The sequence below is a fragment of the Orcinus orca genome, chromosome 1 (assembly GCF_937001465.1).
Source record: "Orcinus orca chromosome 1, mOrcOrc1.1, whole genome shotgun sequence".
NCBI lineage: Eukaryota > Metazoa > Chordata > Mammalia > Artiodactyla > Delphinidae > Orcinus > Orcinus orca.
The window spans coordinates 156,814,869-156,837,535 of NC_064559.1; the positions used below are offsets into that span (position 1 = coordinate 156,814,869).

The window sequence follows — 22,667 nt, forward strand, 5'->3', positions numbered from 1 at the left end:
TGCAGAGCACAGGCTCCGGACGCGCAGGCTCAGCAGCCATGGCTCACGGGCCCAGCCGCCCTGCAGCATGTGGGATCTTCCTGGACCGGGGCACGAACCCGTGTCCCCTGCATCGGCAGGCGGACTCTCAACCACTGCGCCACCAGGGAAGCCCTAAATTGACATTTTCTAAACACATTTAACTACAAAGTCTGTTTTTTGTCTAGCCATTACTAACACTGCACACTATACACTTTGAGAAACACCAATATAGAATAAATACTCTACCACAAGTTGGTCATTATGGAGATTTACGGCTCCAGACGTTAGGAGAAATATAGGCAATCTGATAGTTAAAATGTAGGACAATTCACTCTGGCTTCTCTGTGGCTGGCAAACATCAAAGTTTCAGCTGTTGCAACTTGCTGAGATAGGAAAAAGTGCATTGTGTGAACTGAAGGAAAACTACTCTGCAATGGAAAGAAGTTTCTTATATATAAATCTCACTACCCTTTCTGTACCTAGAAAGCAGTATATTCATCAAGTTCTTATTTTCATTGCCAAGGAATCCTGCTATTAAAGAGTAAGACAAATAATCCATCCAGTCCATTTTTTCCCTTTAATAAATGAAAAGATTTATACTGGTAACACTTAAAAGTAGATGATTCTTAATTCCAGCTTCCTCGAGTACAAAACTGTGCAGTATTGTGTGTGTGAGCATCTGTATGCATCTTCCTGGGTTAAGTACCATAGGAGTGACTGAGTTTTTTTTAACCATTTTTATAAAATTGAAGTATAGTTAATTTACAATGTTGTGTTAGTTTCAAGTATACAGCAAAGTGATTCAGTTATATGTATAATTGAATATATATACTTTTTCATATTCTTTTCCATTATAGGTTAATACAAGATATTGAATATAGTTCTCTGTGCTATACAGTAGGTCCACGTTGTTTACGTATTTTACATATAGTAGTGTGTATATGTTAATCCCAAACTCCTAATTTATCTCCTCCCCACTGCTATCCCCTTTGGTAACCATAAGTTTGCTTTCTATGTCTGTGGGTCTATTTCTGTTTGGTAAGTAAGTTGATTTTGTATCATTTTTTTAGTCCTACATATAAGTGGTATCACATGATATTTGTCTGAGTTTTTTTAAAAAAATCAGGCCTATGTATCATTTAAATATTAAAAATCAAACAATAGGAATGGGTATATACAGTGAAAGGTAAATCTCTCTCCCAACCCTAATCTTTACCCAGAGCCAACCACTAGTATCAGTTTTTCATAACCTTCCAAAGACAGCTTATGTATGTGTTTGTAAGTATATATAGTAATACTATGCTGTCACTCCATTTTTATGGCGATAATAGTATATGATATTAACTATACTGCAACTAGCTTTTTTCACTCAGCAGTTTGCCTTAGAGCTCTATCCATATCAACACAGAGGTACAGATTATTTGGTTAATGGACATACCAAAATTTAAGGCAACCCTATGATAGATAGATAGGTTGTTACCAGTGTCTTGCTATTTACAAATAACACTGAAAACAAACATCCTTTAACATACATCTTTAGGCAAGAAATCAAGCAGGGAATTGCTGAATCAAAAAATATAAAGACTGCTAAACTGCCCTCCAAAGGTTGCCCATTTTATCCTCTCAAGAATACTTACTTCCTATACTCTTACGGTTTTCAGATTTTCTATCTTTTTTAATCTGACAGGTAAAAAAGGATAACTAATGCTTTTAATTTATGTGGCCTATTTTGAATGAAAGAACCTCTGATTTAAGATGAGTCATACTTATGACAACTTAGTCATGGAAACAAAGGCACGATCAAAACTGGAACAATAACAGGAATTCAGTGAAGGTTTGCTTCAAGCTGACGGCTCTAGGGATGGTGGTCTGCAGACAGAGGAATTAAAAGGTTTCACCACGTGAGGTTTCTATCACGTTGCCAAACTGGAATATGTCTAAATAGATGACTGAACGTTTAGGGGAAAAGGGCATTTTGCAACCTGTAAGAAATACGGGAGTGTGCAAGGAGACAACGACCCACTATTGGCAGAGGTCCAGCGGACCCACACGTTCAACTCACCATCCAGTAGCCAGTGCTGGCCGCGCCTGTTCTCCAGCTCTGACAGCATGAGGCGTGTGATCACGTGATCTGGAACCAAAAGACTTTTCTCTATGTACTGCTTTGCCATATCACCAACTTCTATTAAAGACAGGAAAAAGACACTCTCAAAAAAGAAGCTTCAAAAAAAAAAAAACTTACAAACTCTTTTCTGACAGTTTTGCCTTCTTTCTCATTCCTCCCTGATGGCACGGGGAAGCTGAGAGGCACAACCACTCCTTAGAGACCAAAGGAAAAATTTTCCACTGCTCTTCTAGAAAGAATGCTGGATGACACAAACATCAACCGGTTTATTTCTTTTCATGAGCCTCAGGATAAGCAGATGGCACCTTGCTGACGCAGTTGTAGAAGCAACGCAGTGTTATTAGTGGAATGCCAAGTTCATAAAAAGATGTGAATTTTAAAATTTTTTTCAAAGAAAAAAATGCTCATATCATAATTTAAAATAACAATTTCTTATATGTGGAAATTGTAAGTTGGGTTCAGGAGAACAAATTAGCAGTTTAAATCTGCTAAATTTCTAGGAACTGAATTTCTTTTTTTAACCAAGATGAAGTCCTCTGCTCTCCAGGGATCTGATAATGAACCATTAAGAAACACATTCTTGACAGGCCAATTAAGTTCTTATAAAAACATATAGCAGAATTATATTACTAGGTTAGAAAGCTCAAGAATCATTTAGCCTCCACCTTCACCTAGAATTTAAGGCAGAGCCCTTCCTTCCCCAGACTGAGCCTATACTCCCAACTCTGACTTCAACACTGAAACATGGGCGGTGAAGAGTTCCCATCACTGGACAAGGATCTCAAAATTAGGCCCAATGATGTGGATTCGGTAACGTGCAAGAAACAGGACATATATGTGGCTAAACATGAATGTGAACAAAACACATTCATTCAACAAGGATTTGTTGACTGCATACGATTTAACAGGTAATATTCGACAAATGTAACAGTGACTAAAAGTTGCAGTTACTGATCTCTAAGCAGTATTACTTTCCTTAAGCGCAACAGTAACAATCTTAACCGAGAGTACATATTATCCCAGGCACTTATACGTGTTATTTCATTGATTTCTAAGATCCTCAACTTTAGACAGGAGGTAATACCCATATTTTTTAATGACAGCTTTACTGAGATATAATTCACACACCACAACATTCACCATCTTAAAGTGTACAATTCAGTGGTTTTTTAATGCTTCCTCAGCGTTGTGTAACCATCACCACTACCGAATTTCAGAACATTTATATGACCCCAGAAAGAAACCTTGTACCTATTAGCAGTCATTCCCCATTTCCTCCTCCCTCTAGGCCCTGGCTTCTACTAATCCACTTTTTGTCTATAGATTTGCCTACTCTGCACATTTCACATAAATGGAAGCACACTATGTGGTTTTTTGTGTCTGGTTCCTTTACTTAGCATAATGTTTTCAAGATGCATCCATGTTGTACCACCTACAGTACTTCATTCATTTTCATGGCTTAATATTATGATTCCATTGTATGGACATATCATATTTCTTTTCACTCTTTGGATATTCTGAATAATGCTGCAGTGTACAAGTTTTTGTGTGAATGCATGCTTTCAGTTCTCTTCAGTAATACCTGTAAGGTATATATGTTTTATATCTGAAAAATCACTGTCAGACAGAACGCTCAGAGTAACTGACAAGCTTGGTGTTTGCTCTGCAATGGTCAGGCCAGCCCCAGAGCCCTGTTCTTAGTCTCATCCACCAAACTTTAAGGTACATATAAACAACAAATACACATCTTCCAAGGTGAGAGACCAAGACGTGAACTGCCTCCAAATATCCCATGAGAAAACAGTAATGAGTAGGAATTGTCTTGTTTGGAAAAGAGAAGAACCAGAGAAGGCCATGACAACAACTTACCCATAACCTGATACTTGGCCCATGGAAAAGGCATTAATTTATTTAATCCTCAGGGTTTAGAATTAGGACTAGTAGTAGGAATTATAAATGGACAGGAAAAGTTGTCTAAGGAAATGTTTGAATGGAGACTGCCCAGGAAGGGATATTATAGAGAGATTTTGAAAACTGGATTGGGGATTGGGCTTAATTCATGTTTTAGGTCCCTTCAGATGGAGGATTTATGGTATTAGGATATACCTGAATTCAGTAATTTAATGGAGAACAGTATCAAAAATGATACGTCTAAGGCCTCTGATTATCTCCTGACTCTCCTACATGGCTTCCACTGACACCTCTGACACGTATCCTGTACAAACTCAACATTCCCCTCCCACTCTGCTCTTAACCTAGTGTTTCCTGCCTCCTCAGTAATGGAGTCCTCCATTATCTGCAGTTTTCTTGGATTCAGTTACCCAAGGTCAACCACGGTCTGAAAATATTAAATGGAAAATTCCAGAAATAAGCAACTCGTAAGTTTTAAATCGGGTGCCGTTCTGAGCAGCATGATGAAATCTCTTGCCGTCCTACTCCATACAGCCTGGGATGTGAATCATCCCTTGGTCCAGAGTATCCCACCTGTTAGTCACTTAGTAGCTGTCTTGGTTATCAGATCAACTGTCTCAGTACCTTCAAGTGACCATATTTTACATAATAATGACACAAAGTGCAAGAAGAGTGATGTTGGCCATTTGGGTGTGCTAAAGAGAAGCTGTAAAGTGCTTCGTTTAAGTGAAAAGGTAAAAGTTCGACTTAAGGAGGAACGAAAAACATTGTATGCTGAGGCTGCTAAGGTATATGGTAAGAACAAATCTATCCGTGAAATTGCGAAGAAGGAAAAAGAAATTCATGCCAGTTTTGCTGCTGAACCTCAAACTGCGGAAGTTATGAACACAGTGCATGATAAGGGCTTAGTTAAGATGAAAAATGCATTAAATTTGTACAATAAGATACTCTGAGACCACATTCACGTAACTTTTAGTACAGTATATTGTTATAATTGTTCTATTTTATTTTTTATTTATTTATTTTTTTAACATCTTTATTGGGGTATAATTGCTTTACAATGGTGGGTTAGTTTCTGCTTTATAACAAAGTGAATCAGTTATACATATACATATGTTCCCATATCTCTTCCCTCTTGCGTCTCCCTCCCTCCCACCCTCCCTATCCCACCCCCACAGGTGGTCACAAAGCACCGAGCTGATCTCCCTGTGCTATGCGGCTGCTTCCCACTAGCTATCTACCTTACGTTTGGTAGTGTATATATGTCCATGCCTCTCTCTCGCTTTGTCACAGCTTACCCTTCCCCCTCCCCATATCCTCAAGTCCATTCTCTAGTAGGTCTGTGTCTTTATTCCTGTCTTACCCCTAGGTTCTTCATGACATTTTTTTTTCTTAAATTCCATATATATGTGTTAGTATATGATATTTGTCTTTCTCTTTCTGACTTACTTCACTCTGTATGACAGACTCTAGGTCCATCCACCTCATTACAAATAGCTCAATTTCATTTCTTTTTATGGCTGAGTAATATTCCATTGTATATATGTGCCACATCTTCTTTATCCATTCATCCGATGATGGGCACTTAGGTTGTTTCCATCTCTGGGCTACTGTAAATAGAGCTGCAATGAACATTTTGGTAATTTGTTCTATTTTATTAATTATTGTTGTTAATCTCTTACTTTACCTAATTTATAAATTACTTTACCATAAAATTACTTTATCGAAATTACTTTATCCTAGGTATGTATGTATAGAGAAAAAACATACTATATATATATATACATATATATATGTATATATATAGGGTTCAGTACTCTCTGTAGTTTCAGGCATCAACTGGGGGCCTTGGAACCTATTCCCCATGAATAAGGGGATGTCACCTAAGGTTAAGCACAGTTGTCTTGATTTTCTTGATTTTCCCCATTCTTTTATATCTAACTGAACATGAAGATTTTGAAATTCTACTTCCACAGTGTCTCTCATATCCAAGACAACTGATCAAAACATAATAGTGCAACAGTAACAATTGGTCAACAAATTTGAGCAAGCTGTGGGGATGCTGCAGAACAGGCTATGTCGTTGTGAGGAGAGAGAAGGGCAGCGATGGCCCTGGACCACCCTGGTAGTTAACAGGAGCGCATGGCTTCTCAGAAAGCTGAGCCAAAGGAAGGCAGCAGCTAGATACACTCCAAAACCTAATTTAGAAATCTTTATAGAGTGAAGAGGAGACAATTGGTCAGAGAACCAACAGACTGATAAACCATCTCATAGCTAAGATCAAAGTGGGTCCTTTACCCATACCAATCATTGACCATCTACAAAATCAAAAGATTGCTTCTGGGGTGTTCCACGTATCAGTCAACCAAAAGAATAAATAATTAGACTACCTAAACAGCCAATTCTCAATTCTTAGCTTACCTGGCTTGTCAGTAGCATGCGAGATGGCTCCTTTGCAATAAGTACAGCAGCTAGAGTGATCCTTTTAAAATGCAAGCCCATCATAACCCTCCAATGACTTCCCATCTCATTGAAAGTATAAGCCAAGTCCTCACCTTGGTCTCCAAGGCCCTGTGTGATTAGGCCCTAGTTCTCTGACCCCATCTCCTACTTCTCTCCTCATTGCCCATCCTATTCCAGACACAACAGCCTCCTTGCACTTTCCTGAAGATCATAAGCATGTGCCCTCGCCAGGACCTTTGCATTTGTTCTTTCCTCCGCAGGGAACGCTCTGTCCTCCAGAATTTCACATGGGTCAAGCCCTCATTGCATCCAGATCTCTGATTAAGTATCACCTCAAAATGGGCTTCTTGGGGCTTCCCTGGTGGCACAGTGGTTAAGAGTCCGCCTGCCGATGTAGGGGACACGGGTTCGTGCCCCAGTCTGGGAGGATCCCACATGCCGCGGAGCGGCTGGGCCCGTGAGCCATGGCCGCTGAGCCTGCGCGTCCGGAGCCTGTGCTCCGCAACGGGAGAGGCCACAACAGTGAGAGGCCCGCGTACAGCGAAAAAAAAAAAAAAAGGGCTTCCCACCCTATCTCAGCAGCACAAGCACAAACACACACCCCTATCACCCTCTACTCTCTTATCCTACTGTGCATTATTTTCTAGAACTACAGACTTTACATATTGTATATTGATGTATTTGTGAATTCACTTTCTGTCCTCCCCCATCAGAATATTGCTATTAGTTCATTGAAAAAATAATACTACTTTCCTCACTGCCATATCCTCAGTGCTTAGAATATAATCTGGCATGTATAGATAACTCCATAAAATTTTGTTGCATGAATGAATGAATACACTGAAGATTACAGAGAATTCTTTTCCCCTGGCAAAAATCAATGTGATCTTCCTATACAGTTATTACAGAAGCATTTCCCCAAGATCATAGATAGCTCAACTTTGCCAGGTATCAACCTTTTCAAGGGAAATATAGACGAAGTGTGATCAGTACTAACTAGGTGAGACGGCCATGTAGGGTTTCATAGCTCAGTCTTATTTCCTCAGCCTTTCAAACTATGAATAGCAATGAATGAGGTCAGGGAGGGAAAACTGGGGAGAAGGAAACACCAGGACCCAACGTTGCAGAGGCATGGGGCTGCTTGGCATACTTGGAGGAACTTCAATTAGTGACATCTGACAAAACCACGCCATGAGAGAGAGCTAGACAGGTAGGTTAAGGAGTCTGGGCTTCGAGGGACTAAAGGAAAAATGGGTAGTTCCAGAAATGCCATTCCCACAGCTAAAGCCAACTATTTAACTTGCAGGGCCCAGCGCAAAATGAAAATATGGAGCCTCCTTGTTCAAAAACTAAAAATTTCTAGATGGCAACAGCAGAGCATTACACTAAGCGCAGGGCCTTGTGTGACTACACAAGCCAATGCCCACGGCGATGTGAAATTTGGACAGGGTTGGCATGGTGAAAGCCAAGGAGGCTGTGACAATAATCCAAGCACAAACAGGCCTGGTCCAAAGCAGAGGTAACATCAGAAGACCTTCTGGCCCTTGAGAGTACCTTGAGTTAACCCAACGGAGACTGTGCAACTCCAAGTTCAAAATAACCCTGTGGAAGACTTCCAGAACCACCTTAATCCAATTTACTAGTGAAGAGAAAGACCTAAGCAGCATCCTTTCCCATTTTTGGCAGCCTGGGCTCTTCTCTGGAGCAGGACAGACAGCATGCCCTCTAATCTGATACAAAATCAAACTTGTTCCATGTCTCTCTCTCCACACCCCACACCCCCTAAAAACCAGGAAAAGCCAACAGCTGCCAGAGCAAAGTGGCCCTAACATATCTACACCTGAATGAAGACTTCCCTACAGCAGCAATCTGAAATAAAACACTAGTTAGAAGACAAGCCCATTCCAGAAAACAGGACCTTCATCTGCCCTTGTCAGTTTGCTTGGAGGAGAAAGCAGTATCATTAAACGCTAATGCCAGCATGTTTGGATAAAACACATACCTGCTCCAATTCCTCAAGCAGTATTCCAAAGAAAGGCTGTACGTACACATACGTTGTCTTACACTACTTTTGCATCCTTAGTGTGTACACGTATGTGCACGCACACACACACTCACTAAAATAATAAACCATAAACCACCAGGAAGCTTTCAAAAATAAACTTAATAAATTAAGAGTAACTCAAATAAAGGCCAACAGCTTTGCATATCTTAAGTGTCACAACAACTAAAAAATAAAACTAATCATGTGTTTATGAGATTGACCAGAACACCAGAGATTAAGGCCACATTTGGAAAAACTTTCTTCAGAAATGGAAAGTGTCAGATGACAAAATGGTATGTATTATAAAATTATGTATGTATATGTATAGATATATATTACCATTGTCAATGTTAAATGTATTAGAAGAAAATACACCTCTTTTACAATATAAATTTTGTAGCAATGCATCTTAAAAACCTATTCCATTTAATTACTACTAAATATAAATTAAAATAGACATGACCTTGGTTACCTTGAGAAATATATATTTTCAATTTCTAGCCAGATCAGACAACGTATAAGTTTTCAGAATTTAACACTACCTATTAAGTTGTATATTTAAAATAACACCAAATAGAAAAATTTAAGATAACACAGAACTTAAGTACCTATTAAATAGGTCATTTCTCCAAAACTCAGGCTTCCAGGCTATGGAAGATATTTTTATTGACCTCAGTTCTTTCACATTAAAGTTGTCCATATTTGCCTTAACAGACTGACATAGATCATTGTATTCTGGGCAGCAAATATGGCAAAACACTGTCCACTGCTAAAAGGGGAAGATTTTGGGCACACGATTTGAATTATCTTGATTAAAAAGAAAACACCGGGACTTCCCTGGTGGTGCAATGGTTAAGAATCCACCTGCCAATGCAGGGGACACGGGTTCGATCCCCGGCCCGGGAAGATCCCACATGCCACAGAGCAACTAAGCCCATGCACCACAACTACTGAGCCTGTGCTCTAGAGCACACGAGCCACAACTACTGAGCCCGTGTGCCACAACTACTGAGCCCACGTGCCACAACTACTGAAGCCCACGTGCCTAGAGCCCGTGCTCCGCAACAAGAGAAGCCACCACAGTGAGAAGCCCATAACGAAGAGTAGCCCCCGCTCGCCGCAACTAGAGAAAGCCTGCATGCAGCAACAAAGACTCAAATATAAAATAAATTTATAAAAAAGAAAGAAAAGAAAAAAAAATACCTTTGTCTAAATAACTAGGAGAGCCACTAAGCAAATAACATTTCTTTAGAAAAACCATGAGAAAACACTCGCAGATAAGTAGGTGGCACAAAATCCATTCTATAGCCGCCCTAAATATTCACAACTGCCAGCTCAAACATTCCAGAGACTGAATGACTTCCAAAAAGAAATAAATGCATAAAGGTCCAATATGTGAAAGGCAGATTACTGAAATGGGGCGGTGGGGGGAGATGGTAAACACTTCACCCAGGGGAAACTGGAGAATATGGGATGTGGTTGGTTTCATGGTTTAAATACTCTCTGAATCCACTTAATACTCACTCAGTTGATATTTATTCAGCATCTACCATGGGCCAGGCCCTGTGCCAACCTCAGAGGAGGCCTGTCCCAGAGCTCAGAACCTAAGCACGGGGATCAGGTGCCAGCCACAGAAAGCTTTCAATAGCAAAATTTTATGGAATTTTACTCTGTCAGGTAAAAAAATTAAATAGTCGGTAATTATCACATTACGTTATACAAGCTCTTACGTTGTCAATAAAATTCCATATAAATATATTTTGAAACAGAAAGAGGCTATTGGTCACAAACTAAATGAGGGTATTTGGTCCAATATTCAACCTGCCAGCTAATTCACCTTTGACTACTGAAGAGTTATCCCTAAAATCCTAGTCCAGAGTTAACAGAAAGTCAACTAGGATCCCTTAATCTCTTGACACTGGAGACAAAAAGATTTGTTTTAACAAAGGTGGAGATTAAGAAAGATAATCAACTTTAGTCAGGTAAAATCCACTACTGGAATGGAAGTCTCTTGAAACCAAACCTCAACTACTATTAATACTTTAAGCAAAGGCAAGTGAGGTCTTTTTATTTGATTTGAATATATCTGTCTTGTGTCTTTCTTTGTCAAATACTTTTTTCAGTAACTAGCCCAGAAAGTGCCAGTGTAAGGACAACAATGACAAGGGTGTTTTGTGGCATGGGCCTCCAACCAGCTGTGCAATGACCCTGCCAGCATCCTACCAGAGACCTCCCACTTTATCCCTAGTGTATGCGAGTCACTCCAATTACTCAGAGCCACAGGTGAAAACTCTCTTCCCCAGGAACGTGCCACTTATCTAACCAAAAATTTCTGTGCACCTACTACACGCAAGGCACAAGAGATACAAATATAAGAACACCTCCAAGAATGAGGAGTGGGGACAGACTCATGAACATAATTATTGAAAAGTGTATGCTCGGGCTTCCCTGGTGGCACAGTGGTTGAGAGTCCACCTGCCGATGCAGGGGACACGGATTCGTGCCCCGGTCTGGGAGGATCCCACATGCCGCGGAGCGGCTGGGCCCGTGAGCCATGGCCGCTAAGCCTGCACGTCCGGAGCCTGTGCTGCGCAACGTGAGAGACCCACGTACCGTGCAAAAAAAAAAAAAAAAAAAAAAAAAAAAGTGTATGCTCTGGGACTTCCCTGGTGGTCCAGTGGTAAAGAATCTGCCTTCCAATGCAGGGGATGCAGGTTCGATCCCTGGTCGGGGAACTAAGATCCCACGTGACACGGGGCAACTAAGCCCACGCACCACAACTACTGAGCTCGCACGCCTCAACAAGCGAGCCTGCGTGCCACAAACTACAGAGCCCACGTGCCGCAACTAGAGAGAGAACACCCGCACGCCGCAGCTAAAGAGAAGCCCCTGAGCCGCAACGAAGACCCAAAGCAGCCAAAAAAAACTATAATAATAATAAAATAAAATAAATAAAATTTAAAAAGAAGGGAACTGAGATAAATTTATAACTTATTTATTGTAAAATAATGCAAAATCTTGAAACTATAAAGACTAATCCTATTTGTTCTTTGTTCCTTTGGACATCATCAGACTAAGATGCCCAACAGGTTCAGGTCACTGACCACATCTCTCTCCTGATTTCACATGAACTACACCTGTCTTCAAAACCTTTCCTCTGCCATTCAGTCTCAGGGTAAAAAATTTAGCTCATCATGGGGTCAATTATTATTTGTGTTTTAACCAAAGGAAATTGCAGCAAAAAATTATTTAAATCCGTGATCTATATAATCAATTACTCCCTACATCAAAAGGATGTTAACAGTAAAAAAATTTCTTTTTCTTTTTAGATTTGAGCCCAAATTTATGTAAAGTACAAATGTTTATCTCTTTACCACTAATTCTGAGATTAAAATGAAAGAATTTGTAATGTGATTTCTTTTTTCTATCGAGATATGACTCACATATAACATTACATCGGTTTCAGGCCTACAACATAATGATTTGATGTTCACATATATTTTGAAATGATCACCACCATCAGTCTAGTTAACATCTGTCATCATACATAGTTACAAACTTCTTTTTTTTCTTTCGGCTGCACCACACAGCATGTGGGATTTTAGTTCCCTGACGAATGGATCGAACCCACACCCCCTGCAGAGGAAGCACGGAGTCGTAACCACTGGATGGCCAAGGAAGTCCCTAAACGTTTTTTCTTATGATGAGAACTTTTAAGATATATTCTCTTAGCAACATTCAAATACGTAATACAGTATTATTAATTATAGCCGCCATGTTACACATGACATCCCAGGACTCTTATAACTGAAGTTTGTACCTTTTGATCCCCCAAAGCCCCCGCCTCTGGCGACCACCAATCTGTTGACCACCAATCTGTTCTCCATATCTATGAGCTCAAGGTTTTTTTGTTTTGTTTTGTGTGTTTTTTAGATTCCACATAAGTGAGATCATATAGTTTATTTACTCGTGATATCTGCATTTTTATCAAGGGACAATACCCTTTCAAAACTACTGTTAACGGCTTCATAATGAGGCAAAGAGCCAATAGGCTACAATAAATTACCACCAGGCTGGGAATCTGGAGTCTTGATCTGAAGTTTGCCTCCAAGTCTCTGCCCACAGGACTGAACACATCAATGTCCTTCACTTATCGCGGCCTCAAGTTTCCTCATCTGCGCGAGGGAGGTGGGCTCTTCCTCTGCCATCCCAGAGGTGGAATTTCAATTTCCCGTACCTGGCTTTTGGCTTAGAGGGCTGGCTCCTCAGTACGCCTGAAACCACAGCAGGATCCTTTCCACCACCAAGACTCTACCTCTGAGGTGAGGACAGGGACCCCAGAGACTGAGAGTCTCCCTGCCTTCATGGGCAGCTAAGGCGCTGATCATTACGCCCATTCTAGATGTGAGGAGTGGCGTCCGGACCAGAACTCGGGCGTGACAATCTGCCTGGGAATAAGGGCCAATGCTCTGCTTGGCCTCTTTGCTTTTTTTCCTCTCTAGCCAGACTGGATATTTGCATTCACTTAGTCTAATTTTGTACCCTGGGTCCAGAAATATGTTGGCCGTGGGTGTGTTTCTGTAATAGCCAAGATAAAAATATGCATGGACAGAAACCATGACTCTGGATAGGGTAGGGGCTAGCATTACTGAGAAAGAAGGTGATCCAATATCTAAGCACAAGGAATACCCTTAAGCCTTCTCATCCCACTAGCAGGTCAATTATGTGACCGCCCCCCCCACACACACACACAGATTCAAAGAATCAAATGGTACAGTAACTTCATTTTAAGACTTTAAATAAATCGTGAAAAGAAAAAGATACTGGAATTTCATTAAGCCAAAAAAAAATCTGGATGTCCTACGTCGGGAATATTTTCTTGGCCTAGAATAGGAACACATGCATTTATAGACACACCATGAACATCTGGAGAAGGACCACACGCTGCCTTATGTAAGCAGCAAAGGAGAAAAAGAAGATTGGGGTGAAAGCAACAGAATCTGGGCAAGGGAACAAATGGGGAAAGGCAAGTAATAGTAATCCACAAGGTTTACCAAAATCAAAGATGAGTTTTAGACCCAGAGCATTTAACCATCTCCTCAAGCTCAAGTTCTGCAAGTCTGCCTTGGCATCCACCACACCGGGTACTTTCAGCTCCAAGGGGTGGGATCATACTTCAAATCTTACAAGCTCTCTAGATTTTCTCAACTCCCCTGTGACCTTATCACAACCCAACTACTAGCCCCATTCAGAGGACAGGGAGGAATTTCACTTTTAAAGCAACAAAAAAGGAACTCCTTCCCATTGCAGAAGATCCCGGGTGTGGAATCTGGCTGTACCAGGCATCTTGTCGGCTGCCTCTCTGGGCAGGATCTTGGCTGCAGATCTGTACAAGGGAAGCTGCTGTTTCCTCCAGTGCCATCTGCTCACACAGAATGGATTGCTACTGCTGCCCATGGGGGACTTCTTTTCTCTCTCTCTCTGCCTCCCTCCCTTTTCCCTCCCTTTGTCATAGCTTTCCGGCAATATTCTGGTCAAGCACTACTCCAAGAACACCGAAGAGGTACACGTTCCCCAGCCTCCCATGGCTGGTAGGAGAGAGTCCTGCGAACAAAGGGAAAGAGAAGGAGGGAAACAGCTGCCGCTACCACTCTTTTTGCTAGGGCTCCCAGCGGGGTCACGTGGTCCACTGAGAAGGCCGACATGCAATCACCCTTTAACACCAGCAAGGACAACAACAACAACAATAATAATACCAGAGGGCAGTCATATGAAAAACAGTACGGAGGTTCTGCAAACAATCAAAAATAGAACTACCATATGATCCAGCAATTCCACCCTGGGTATTTATCCAAAGAAAATGAAAACACCAACTTGAAGAGACTTATGTAGCCCCATGTTCACTACAGTTCAATAGCCAAGATATGGAAACAACCTAAAGGTCCATAAGTAGATGAATGGATAAAGGAGAGGTGAGAGAGAAATACATACTTACATACATACATACACACACACTCATATACACACAGACACACACACACAGCGGAATATTACTCAGCCATAACAAAGAAGGAAATCTTGCCATTTGCCACATGGATAGACCTTCCGGGCATCATGCTAAGTGAAATAAGTCAGACAGGGACTTCCCTGGTGGTCCAGTGGTTAAGAATCCATCTTCCAATAAAGGGGATGCAGGTTCAATCCCTGTTCCAGGAACTAAGATCCCACATGCCACGGGGCAACTAAGCCTGTGCGCGCAACTGCTGAACGCCAGAGCCACAACTAGAGAGCCTGTGCACCGCAACTACTGAGCCCATGTGCCACAACGGGAGAAGCCCATGCTTTGCAACGAAGATCCCACATGCTGCAACTAAGACCCAACACAGCCAAAAATTAAATAAATAAATAAAAGTAGAGAAGGAAGTCAGAGAAAGACAAATACCATATGCTCTCTCTTATATGTGGAACCTAAAAAAAACAACAAAGAAAACCAACCAAGCTCATGGACACAGAGAACAGACTGGTGGTTGCCAGAGGAAGGGGGTGAGGGATGTGTAAAATGGGTAACGGGGCTCAAAAGGTATAAACTTCCAGTTGTAAAATAAGTCAGTCATGGGGAATGTAATGTACGGCATGGCAGCCACAGTTGATAATACTGTACTGCATATTGAGAAGCTGCTAAGAGAGTAGATTTTAAAAGTTCTCATCACGAGAGAGACGAGAATTAACAAAATTAATTCTGTTAACTATGTGACAGACGTTAACGAGACTTACTGTGATCTTTTCATAAGATATACAAATATCATTATGTTGTACACCTGAAACTAATATAATGTTGTATGCCAACTATACCTCCATAAAAATAAATGAATAAAATAAAATCAGGTCAATTTAAAATAGATAGATAAGATAGACAGATAGACAGAGAGACAGACAGACAGACAGAGTGTAATGGGGGAAAATACCAGAGGCAACAGTCATTAAACACTTAAGTGCTGGACCAGTGGTTGTCAAACTGCTGTCAGTATCACAATTCTGGTTTTGAAATTAAAAAGTGTTTTGTACACAAAAAGGGAGAGTATTACAAATTTTTTAAATGTATGTCATTTTATGTATTTGTATGTATATAGTTAATTGCAAGGTTCTAATTCCTACTGTTCAAAAAATGATTAAAGATGACAATTTAGGTGATACAGACAAACTTTAAGCACTTCATAAAGGACACAGTCTCCTTTCAGAGAACTGCAAAATGGGGCAGAAGGCAGGAAGCCCTTTATAGGATAAAGAATAAAGAACAAGGAAGAGACAAGAAAAAGATATCTGATTGGCTGGGGCCACATCGTCGGTCGATCTGGTTTAGGGTGAGAAGACCTAGAGCTGGCTTGGCATTTGGCGACTGGCTGACTGGATGTACCACGTTTATGGTCAAGCAGAACACTGACATGGACACGAAACTTACCTGAGTTTCGGTTTGCTGGTGTGGCACACCAAGCAGAAGCAATTCCATCTTGGGCCTAGAAATTTATTTCAACCTTATTATGGGTCACATTAAACAAATTAAACACTGGGCCAAGCCCTACTCAAGCCACTTATATGCATTATCTCATTTGATTTTTACAACAAGGCTAACACGTAGTACCATTTTTTTTTTTTTTTTTTTTTTGGCCACGCCACACAGCATGTGGGATCTTAGTTCCCTCACCAGGGACTGAACCCGTGCACGCTGCAGTGGAAGAGCAGAGTGCTAACCACTGGACCTCCAGGGAAGTCCCAGAGGTAGTACCATTATTATCCTTGGTTTACAGTTGAAGAAATGGAGATACGAAGTGCTTTAGCTTCCCAGGCGATGCATTCCCAGAGCCTGTATCTTACATGCCCGAAAGTGCTGGATTCCCTGGCCCTGCCTCCAAGCCTTTCTCCACTTCCTCAAGCAACTAGTCTCTTCCTCCCAATTCCTCCCACAGTGCCATCCTTTGTTCAGCCATCTGCCCTCTCCCCTTCTGAACTGAGAACATCTCAACTGCAGGTCTGGTCTAGATGAGTGACTTAAACTAAGCCTCAGGGAGCAAAGGATGCCTTCAAGAGGTTTTCAAAGTTGAATAAGTAAACAAATAAAAATAGAATTTTTTAAAAAGGAAGGAAAGCAAAATGTAGCAAGAAAAATAAATAAATAAACCCTGACACTTGAGGGTCTGTCCTAGGCAAAGGGAAACTAAGTCTCTTTTTTTAATAAATTTATTTTTTTTGGCTGTGTTGGGTCTTTGTTGCTGCGCAGGGGCTTTCTCTAGTTGTGGTGAGCGGGGGCTACTCTTCGTTGCAGTGCGCGGGCTTCTCATTGCGGTGGCTTCTCTTGTTGTGGAGCACGGGCTCTAGGCACACGGGCTTCAGTAGTTATGGCACGCGAGCTCAGTAGTTGCGGCGCACAGGCTTAGTTGCTCCGCGGCAATGTGGGATCTTACCTGGACCAGGGCTTGAACTCGTGTCCCCTGCATTGGCAGGCGGATTCTTAACCACTGCGCCACCAGGGAAGTCTTGGGAAACTGAGTCTTAATAATACTCTTCTCTTTCTTAGAAGTACTTGAGGGGACATAAGAAACTTTTATCTAAAATTTAATAAGATTTATAAAACACACTAAAGTTTTAAAGCCTATGTCTACACTTCATTCAGGGAAAGCAATTTAATGAGTTTTTGGCTCAGCAAAGGTAGGGCTAGGATTTATCTGTGGGGTAGACGCTGAAAAGGTAAACTGCTCTGGATAAGAAAGTAACAACAGGTTTTGGATGATTGAAAGCTGGTAGATAGAAAAAGAGCAAAATTTCCAGAAGGGAGAAGAACAGGAAGGTAAACTGAACTCGAAGGTAGGAGAGGGGCAGGCAGGGCTAAAGGGGTGTGTAGGGAATGGCAGACAGGTTTTCAGACAGTGGTGTCTAATATGCCATGTCAGGACTTCCCTGGCGGTCCAGGGGTTAAGACTCCATGCTTCCACTGCAGGGGGGTCCGGGTTCGATCTCTGGTCGACTGGGGAACTAAAATCCCACAAGCTGCATGGTGTGGCCAAAAATAATAATAATATGCCATGTCAAGATGTTGCTTATGTCAGACTCTAACCTTCATCACCCCCAAACCTTTAATACAACCACCTTAGATTAGGAGTCCTCTGGAAGAAGATTAATGTCCAACAAGGAGTGAGGAATGCAGAAGACGGCAGCCCTTATAAGACTGAAAAGCAGAAGTGAAGAATTCCAGGGAAGCGTGAAATCTGAAAAAGGAGTGATTACAGAGTGGCCAGTACCGTAGATGGTGGAGTGAAATGCTGTGTACTGACCAAGCAGGTGATGGGAACCTGAGTCTTCCTAACTCAACAGATAATGCTGGAGGACCAGCCAAGTGCCACAGACTGTTCCCCAGGGTCGCCCATCACCCACACCATGAGAGCACGTCTATGCCTGAGCACAGTCACTACCAGGCCGCACATCGTAATGACTCAACACTAACGACCAAGATGTGTGGTTTGCAAATCTCTTTAAAACTCAGTCCAAGCTGGCCCAGAAGCAGAAGTAATGAGGAGGAAGAGAAGAAAGCACTGGATTTCACTCTCTGACTCTGGAAGTCTTACCTCACTAACTAATCTGAAGATGAGCTGGTAAATTACCCAACAGGAAACATAAACCTCCGCCCTCCGCCCATTAAACTAAAGGATTGCTTTCAGGCTAGGACAGTGTATGCCCAGTTAGTTGCCTCTATTCCAAAAGGAGTTCCTCAATAACTGAGGATGTTTCCCTTGTAAATGAAAGGGCCACTGGTTTGCTGGCCCCTCGATGAAGCTGAATTCTACACTACACTTGAGTGTGGAATATGCACTCAGGTCTCTACATCTTCTGCTAGATATGCACATACATGCAACTGAATGCTCCACCAGATATACAATTTTAGACTCAACTTAAAACTTTCACACTTTCTCCACCCACCAAATGAAAGAAGGAAAACAAAGCAGACAGATATAGCTCAGCAACTGCCACAGCTGTTCTCTAAAAATTGGTACAAAGAAGGTGACATATACTCTTTTGAGACAAGAATTTCTCATCCCTTTTTTTTTTTAAATGCTAAGCCAGAAGATACCTGGAGTCTCTAAAAGTGATCAAATTCATGCAATAGAGCCACCTCGACACAGCAAAGCAGCACTGTCTGGCAGCAGTTTCCGGTAACATAGCTACAATGATCCTGCCACATTTAGCCAACAAAATGAAGTTATGTTTTAACTCATTCCACTTCTCAAGTATATAACTGGATTCCACTCTTTGGAACATAAAAACAAAATGAGAAAACCTGCAGGTAAATTTAAACCTAATCAAAGCCAATGAAAACTGCTATGGTGATTATTAGTTTATTTAGTTTTACGTATTTTATGCAAAGCATCAACGACACCCAGTTCACGTGACCTTTTAAGAACAACCATTTCTCTTACTTTGTGCGAAAAGCAACATTGGATAAATCTGTATAAGGAAAGAAGGAAAGACTACTGCAATAGGGTGGTGCCCAGCAGATAGCTTGCCTTGCCTATGTAACATCTGGACTGTCAAGAACAATGGTTTAAAACATTCTGCAGCTTTTTTTTGCCCTTCACTGGTCACTAACTATGAAAAAGATTTGCAGGACATGTTTATAATCAGGCCTGGGGCTTCCCTTGTGGCGCAGTGGTTAAGAATCCGCCTGCCAGTGCAGGGGACAAGGGTTCCAGCCCTGGTCCAGGAAGATCCCACATGCCGCAGAGCAACTAAGCCCATGTGCCACAACTACTGAACCTGCACTCTAGAGCCCACGAGCCACAACTACTGAGCCCGTGTGCCACAACTACTGAAGCCCACACACCTAGAGCCTGTGCTCCGCAACAAGAGAAGCCACCGCAATGAGAAGCTTGCACACCACGACAGAGTAGCCCCCGCTCGCCACAACTAGAGAAAGCCCCTGCACAGCAACCAACACCCAATACAGCCAAGAATAAATTAATTTTAAAAAAAAGCATCAGGCCTGTATAACTAAAGGCAAACTGGAGCAGAACCAGAATTACAGAAAGACTCTATCACCATAATTCAACTTCTAGAAACACCACTTCCCAACCCCCAGTGGGGTCCTGCCTTCTGTCACTTAGAACATCTCCTACCGACTAACAGTAGTTCCAGCTCCGGCTCAGCCACCATCTGTGTTTGTCTTTCACAATCCCCACCATTGAGGAGAATCAATGTTGCAGTGCTGTTTGGTTTGGCTGGATTCCCCTAGACATAAGCTCAGTGCATGCATTTTTTATTCTCTGGGGTGTGAACTTCAGCAGTGTTTGAAGCATGACATTTGGAAACCTAAAACTGACCTTGATTACGAGATTTGGACTGGCACTCTGAGATAACGTCACAGAAATATCTATGCTGGGGAAAGTAATCCTTCCACAAGGCTCTTAGAATGCATTTCCTCCACAAACCTAACATCCCTGCAATAACTACAAACAGACATCAACACACAACACATTTGCCTGCAACCAGGGCACTCACCTTGGGCAAAAAATTGGAGAGGGTACAAGAGAAAACAAGCTCTAGTAACCAAGATAGATATTTTAATCCAGTGTTTTCAAATATCAAATTCAGGAAAAAGTCCATGATGAAAACCTATGAAAATTTTGAAGGGGATCCAACCCTGCACACAACTCATTCTCACTCACCTCACCCTAATCTCAGTCCTGTCAGATCTGGTCTTTATTTAAAATGTTGGCATTTGTTCATTTTACTGCATTACACTACCACTTACCTTGTTTATTGATTTTTTGGCACCCCATTAAATCTTTTACTCAAGGAAAATGCCTTGCTCATCTCATCCTAGCCTCAGCCCTGCCAACTCATATTAACTTAATACGCACAAGGAAACCCTGTGAGGTAGCTCTACCATTACACAAGAAGTTTAGGGTTAGGTTAGCTACTTTACCCAAGTTCATACAGGTAGGGTGGCCAAGTCAGATTCCAAACCCAGCTATGTGGGTCAGAGCCCAAACTCTTAAAGACTACATCTCAGAGCTTTGCATCGCTAAAATATTTAGCATAAGTGAAACTGAGCAGGACCCTGTGGGGAGCTCCTGGGCACAAAAGCCTTTCCAGGTCCCCATTTCTTATTTGCAGGATAAAGGCTTCAGCCTCCTAAACCTTCCCTGAGTTCCAAAGGGCAGGTTCAAACAGCTACTAATCAGAGAAATAGGGAATGAAGAAACAAAGGAGGCACAGTCAAGAAACTACAGTGCAGGGATTAAAGCAGGATCCAGGTTCCTCCTCAAGGGATATACATAACAATATCTTTGAGTTCTTCTGCAGGAACTAAGGCCCCACACAGGTGGAAGGTGGAGGAACGTAACTTCAGGCTGAGCTCAAGATTCTTGGAGCACCGCCCTGTTACCTCACCACCAGCCAATCAGAAGGAAGTCACACACCCTGCAGCCCTCACCCCAAATTTTGCCTATAAAAACCTTTCCCCAGGGCTTCCCTGGTGGCACAGTGGTTGAGAGTCCGCCTGCCAATGCAGGGGGCACGGGTTCGTGCCCTGGTCCAGGAGGATCCCACATGCAGCGGGGCGGCTGGGCCCGTGAGCCATGGCCACTGAGCCATGTGAGAGGCCTGTGTACCACAAAACAAAAACAAAAACAAAAAAAAAAACAAAAAAACCTTTCCCCAAAAACCATCAGGAAGTTTGGGGTTTTTGTGCACAAGCCACCCGTTCTCCATGCTTGACCCTGCAATAAAACTTTGCCTGCTCCAAACTCCGACTTCTCCGTTCATTTGGCCTCACCGTGCATCAGGCACTCCAACTCTCACTCAGTAACCTAAGTCTCTACAGTCCTGGGTTTCATAAAATAATATGTGGAAAACAATCCAAAGAAACTATAATTAATGACAATCTGGGTAAATTTAGTCATGAGTTGTTCATCGCTGATCCGTGTCCTGCAATCTTTAGACTAAGTGATTAATTCCATCTGGAATTCGTCCTGGAATCTTTCTAATTTGTCCCTAATTTTTTAGCTATTCTAACCTTCAGAAGGAGCGAAGGAAGAGAGAGGATCTCTGGACCCTCACTCAAGGACAGGACTATAGAGTTGAGTAGTCTGGAGTAGCTGGTGTCTGTACTTAGGTCTGAGATGACCCTAGTACATACCCTCAAATACTGTCAGCTTTACAAGGCTACTTGAACTACACTGTGCACTGCAGGACAATGTTCAGAAATACTCCCAAATGACATGTTCATTTAGAGTAGGATACAGAAGTAAATCTATTCTAACTGTAAGCAGATAGGTTAGAAGGTCCTGGAGAAAAAGAACTAGGAATGGCTTTCTTGACATGAGAGAACCCATTTTGGCCTAAGCCATTTTGTGATCTAAGCCTTGGCCACAATGCTTGCCCTTGAACAGGTCTCAGTAATCAATGATCTTAAGGGAACAAAGGAATGTAGGAACAGAGAAAAGGCAGTCAAACAATAGTCCAGTGATAAAGCAGAGTCCTATTTCCTCCTCAAGGGATACACAACACAATATACATATTTGAGTTTTGCAGCAACTGAAGCCCCCACCCAGGTGGAGGACAGGATGATGATGTTGACCCACTAGGCTTCAATCAACCAAGACTTAGACCTTTGCCCCAATTCTAAGCTGAATTCTCCTCTGCTCAAGCCCCTTCATGAATATGCATGTCCCCTTAGCTTAAAACTTCCCCAGTTTTGCTGTTTGGGGATGCTGCTTTCAGAAAGATCCCAAATTACTTGCTGTAAAGTAATAAGAAGTCCTTCCATCTCCCATTCTTCACCTTGGTTGTGTGTTTTGGCTTGACACCCACCAAGACGTGAACCTGGCTTTCCGGTAACATAGCTACAATGATCCTGCCACATTTAGCCAGTTGTTCGGAAGGGTGGCCATTGCAGATTAAAAGGGTCGTAGTGAAATCAGGCTGCAAAAGAATCTAGAAATGGTATCATGGGGAGAATGGCTGGGGGAACTAGGGCTGTTTCTCTTGGGGGGAAAAAAAAGGCAACTTAAGTCAGGGAAGCGGTGCCTAGCAACTATTTTCAATTATCTGAAG

The 22,667-nt window shown here is 41.9% G+C and overlaps 1 protein-coding gene across 2 annotated transcripts in view; it reads right to left on the reverse strand.

Annotated features, from left to right (window-relative positions):
* AK4 (adenylate kinase 4) overlaps positions 1 to 22,667 on the reverse strand; it is a 77,011-nt gene that overhangs the window by 39,705 nt on the left and 14,639 nt on the right. Inside the window, exon 3 of one of the 2 annotated variants that reach the window (XM_004281619.3) lies at positions 2,084 to 2,203. The exons of the other annotated variant lie outside the window; for it this stretch is intronic. Coding sequence (XP_004281667.1) covers positions 2,084 to 2,203 — 120 coding nt within the window. The remainder of the gene's footprint in view (positions 1 to 2,083; positions 2,204 to 22,667) is intronic. 2 annotated transcript variants of the gene reach the window in all.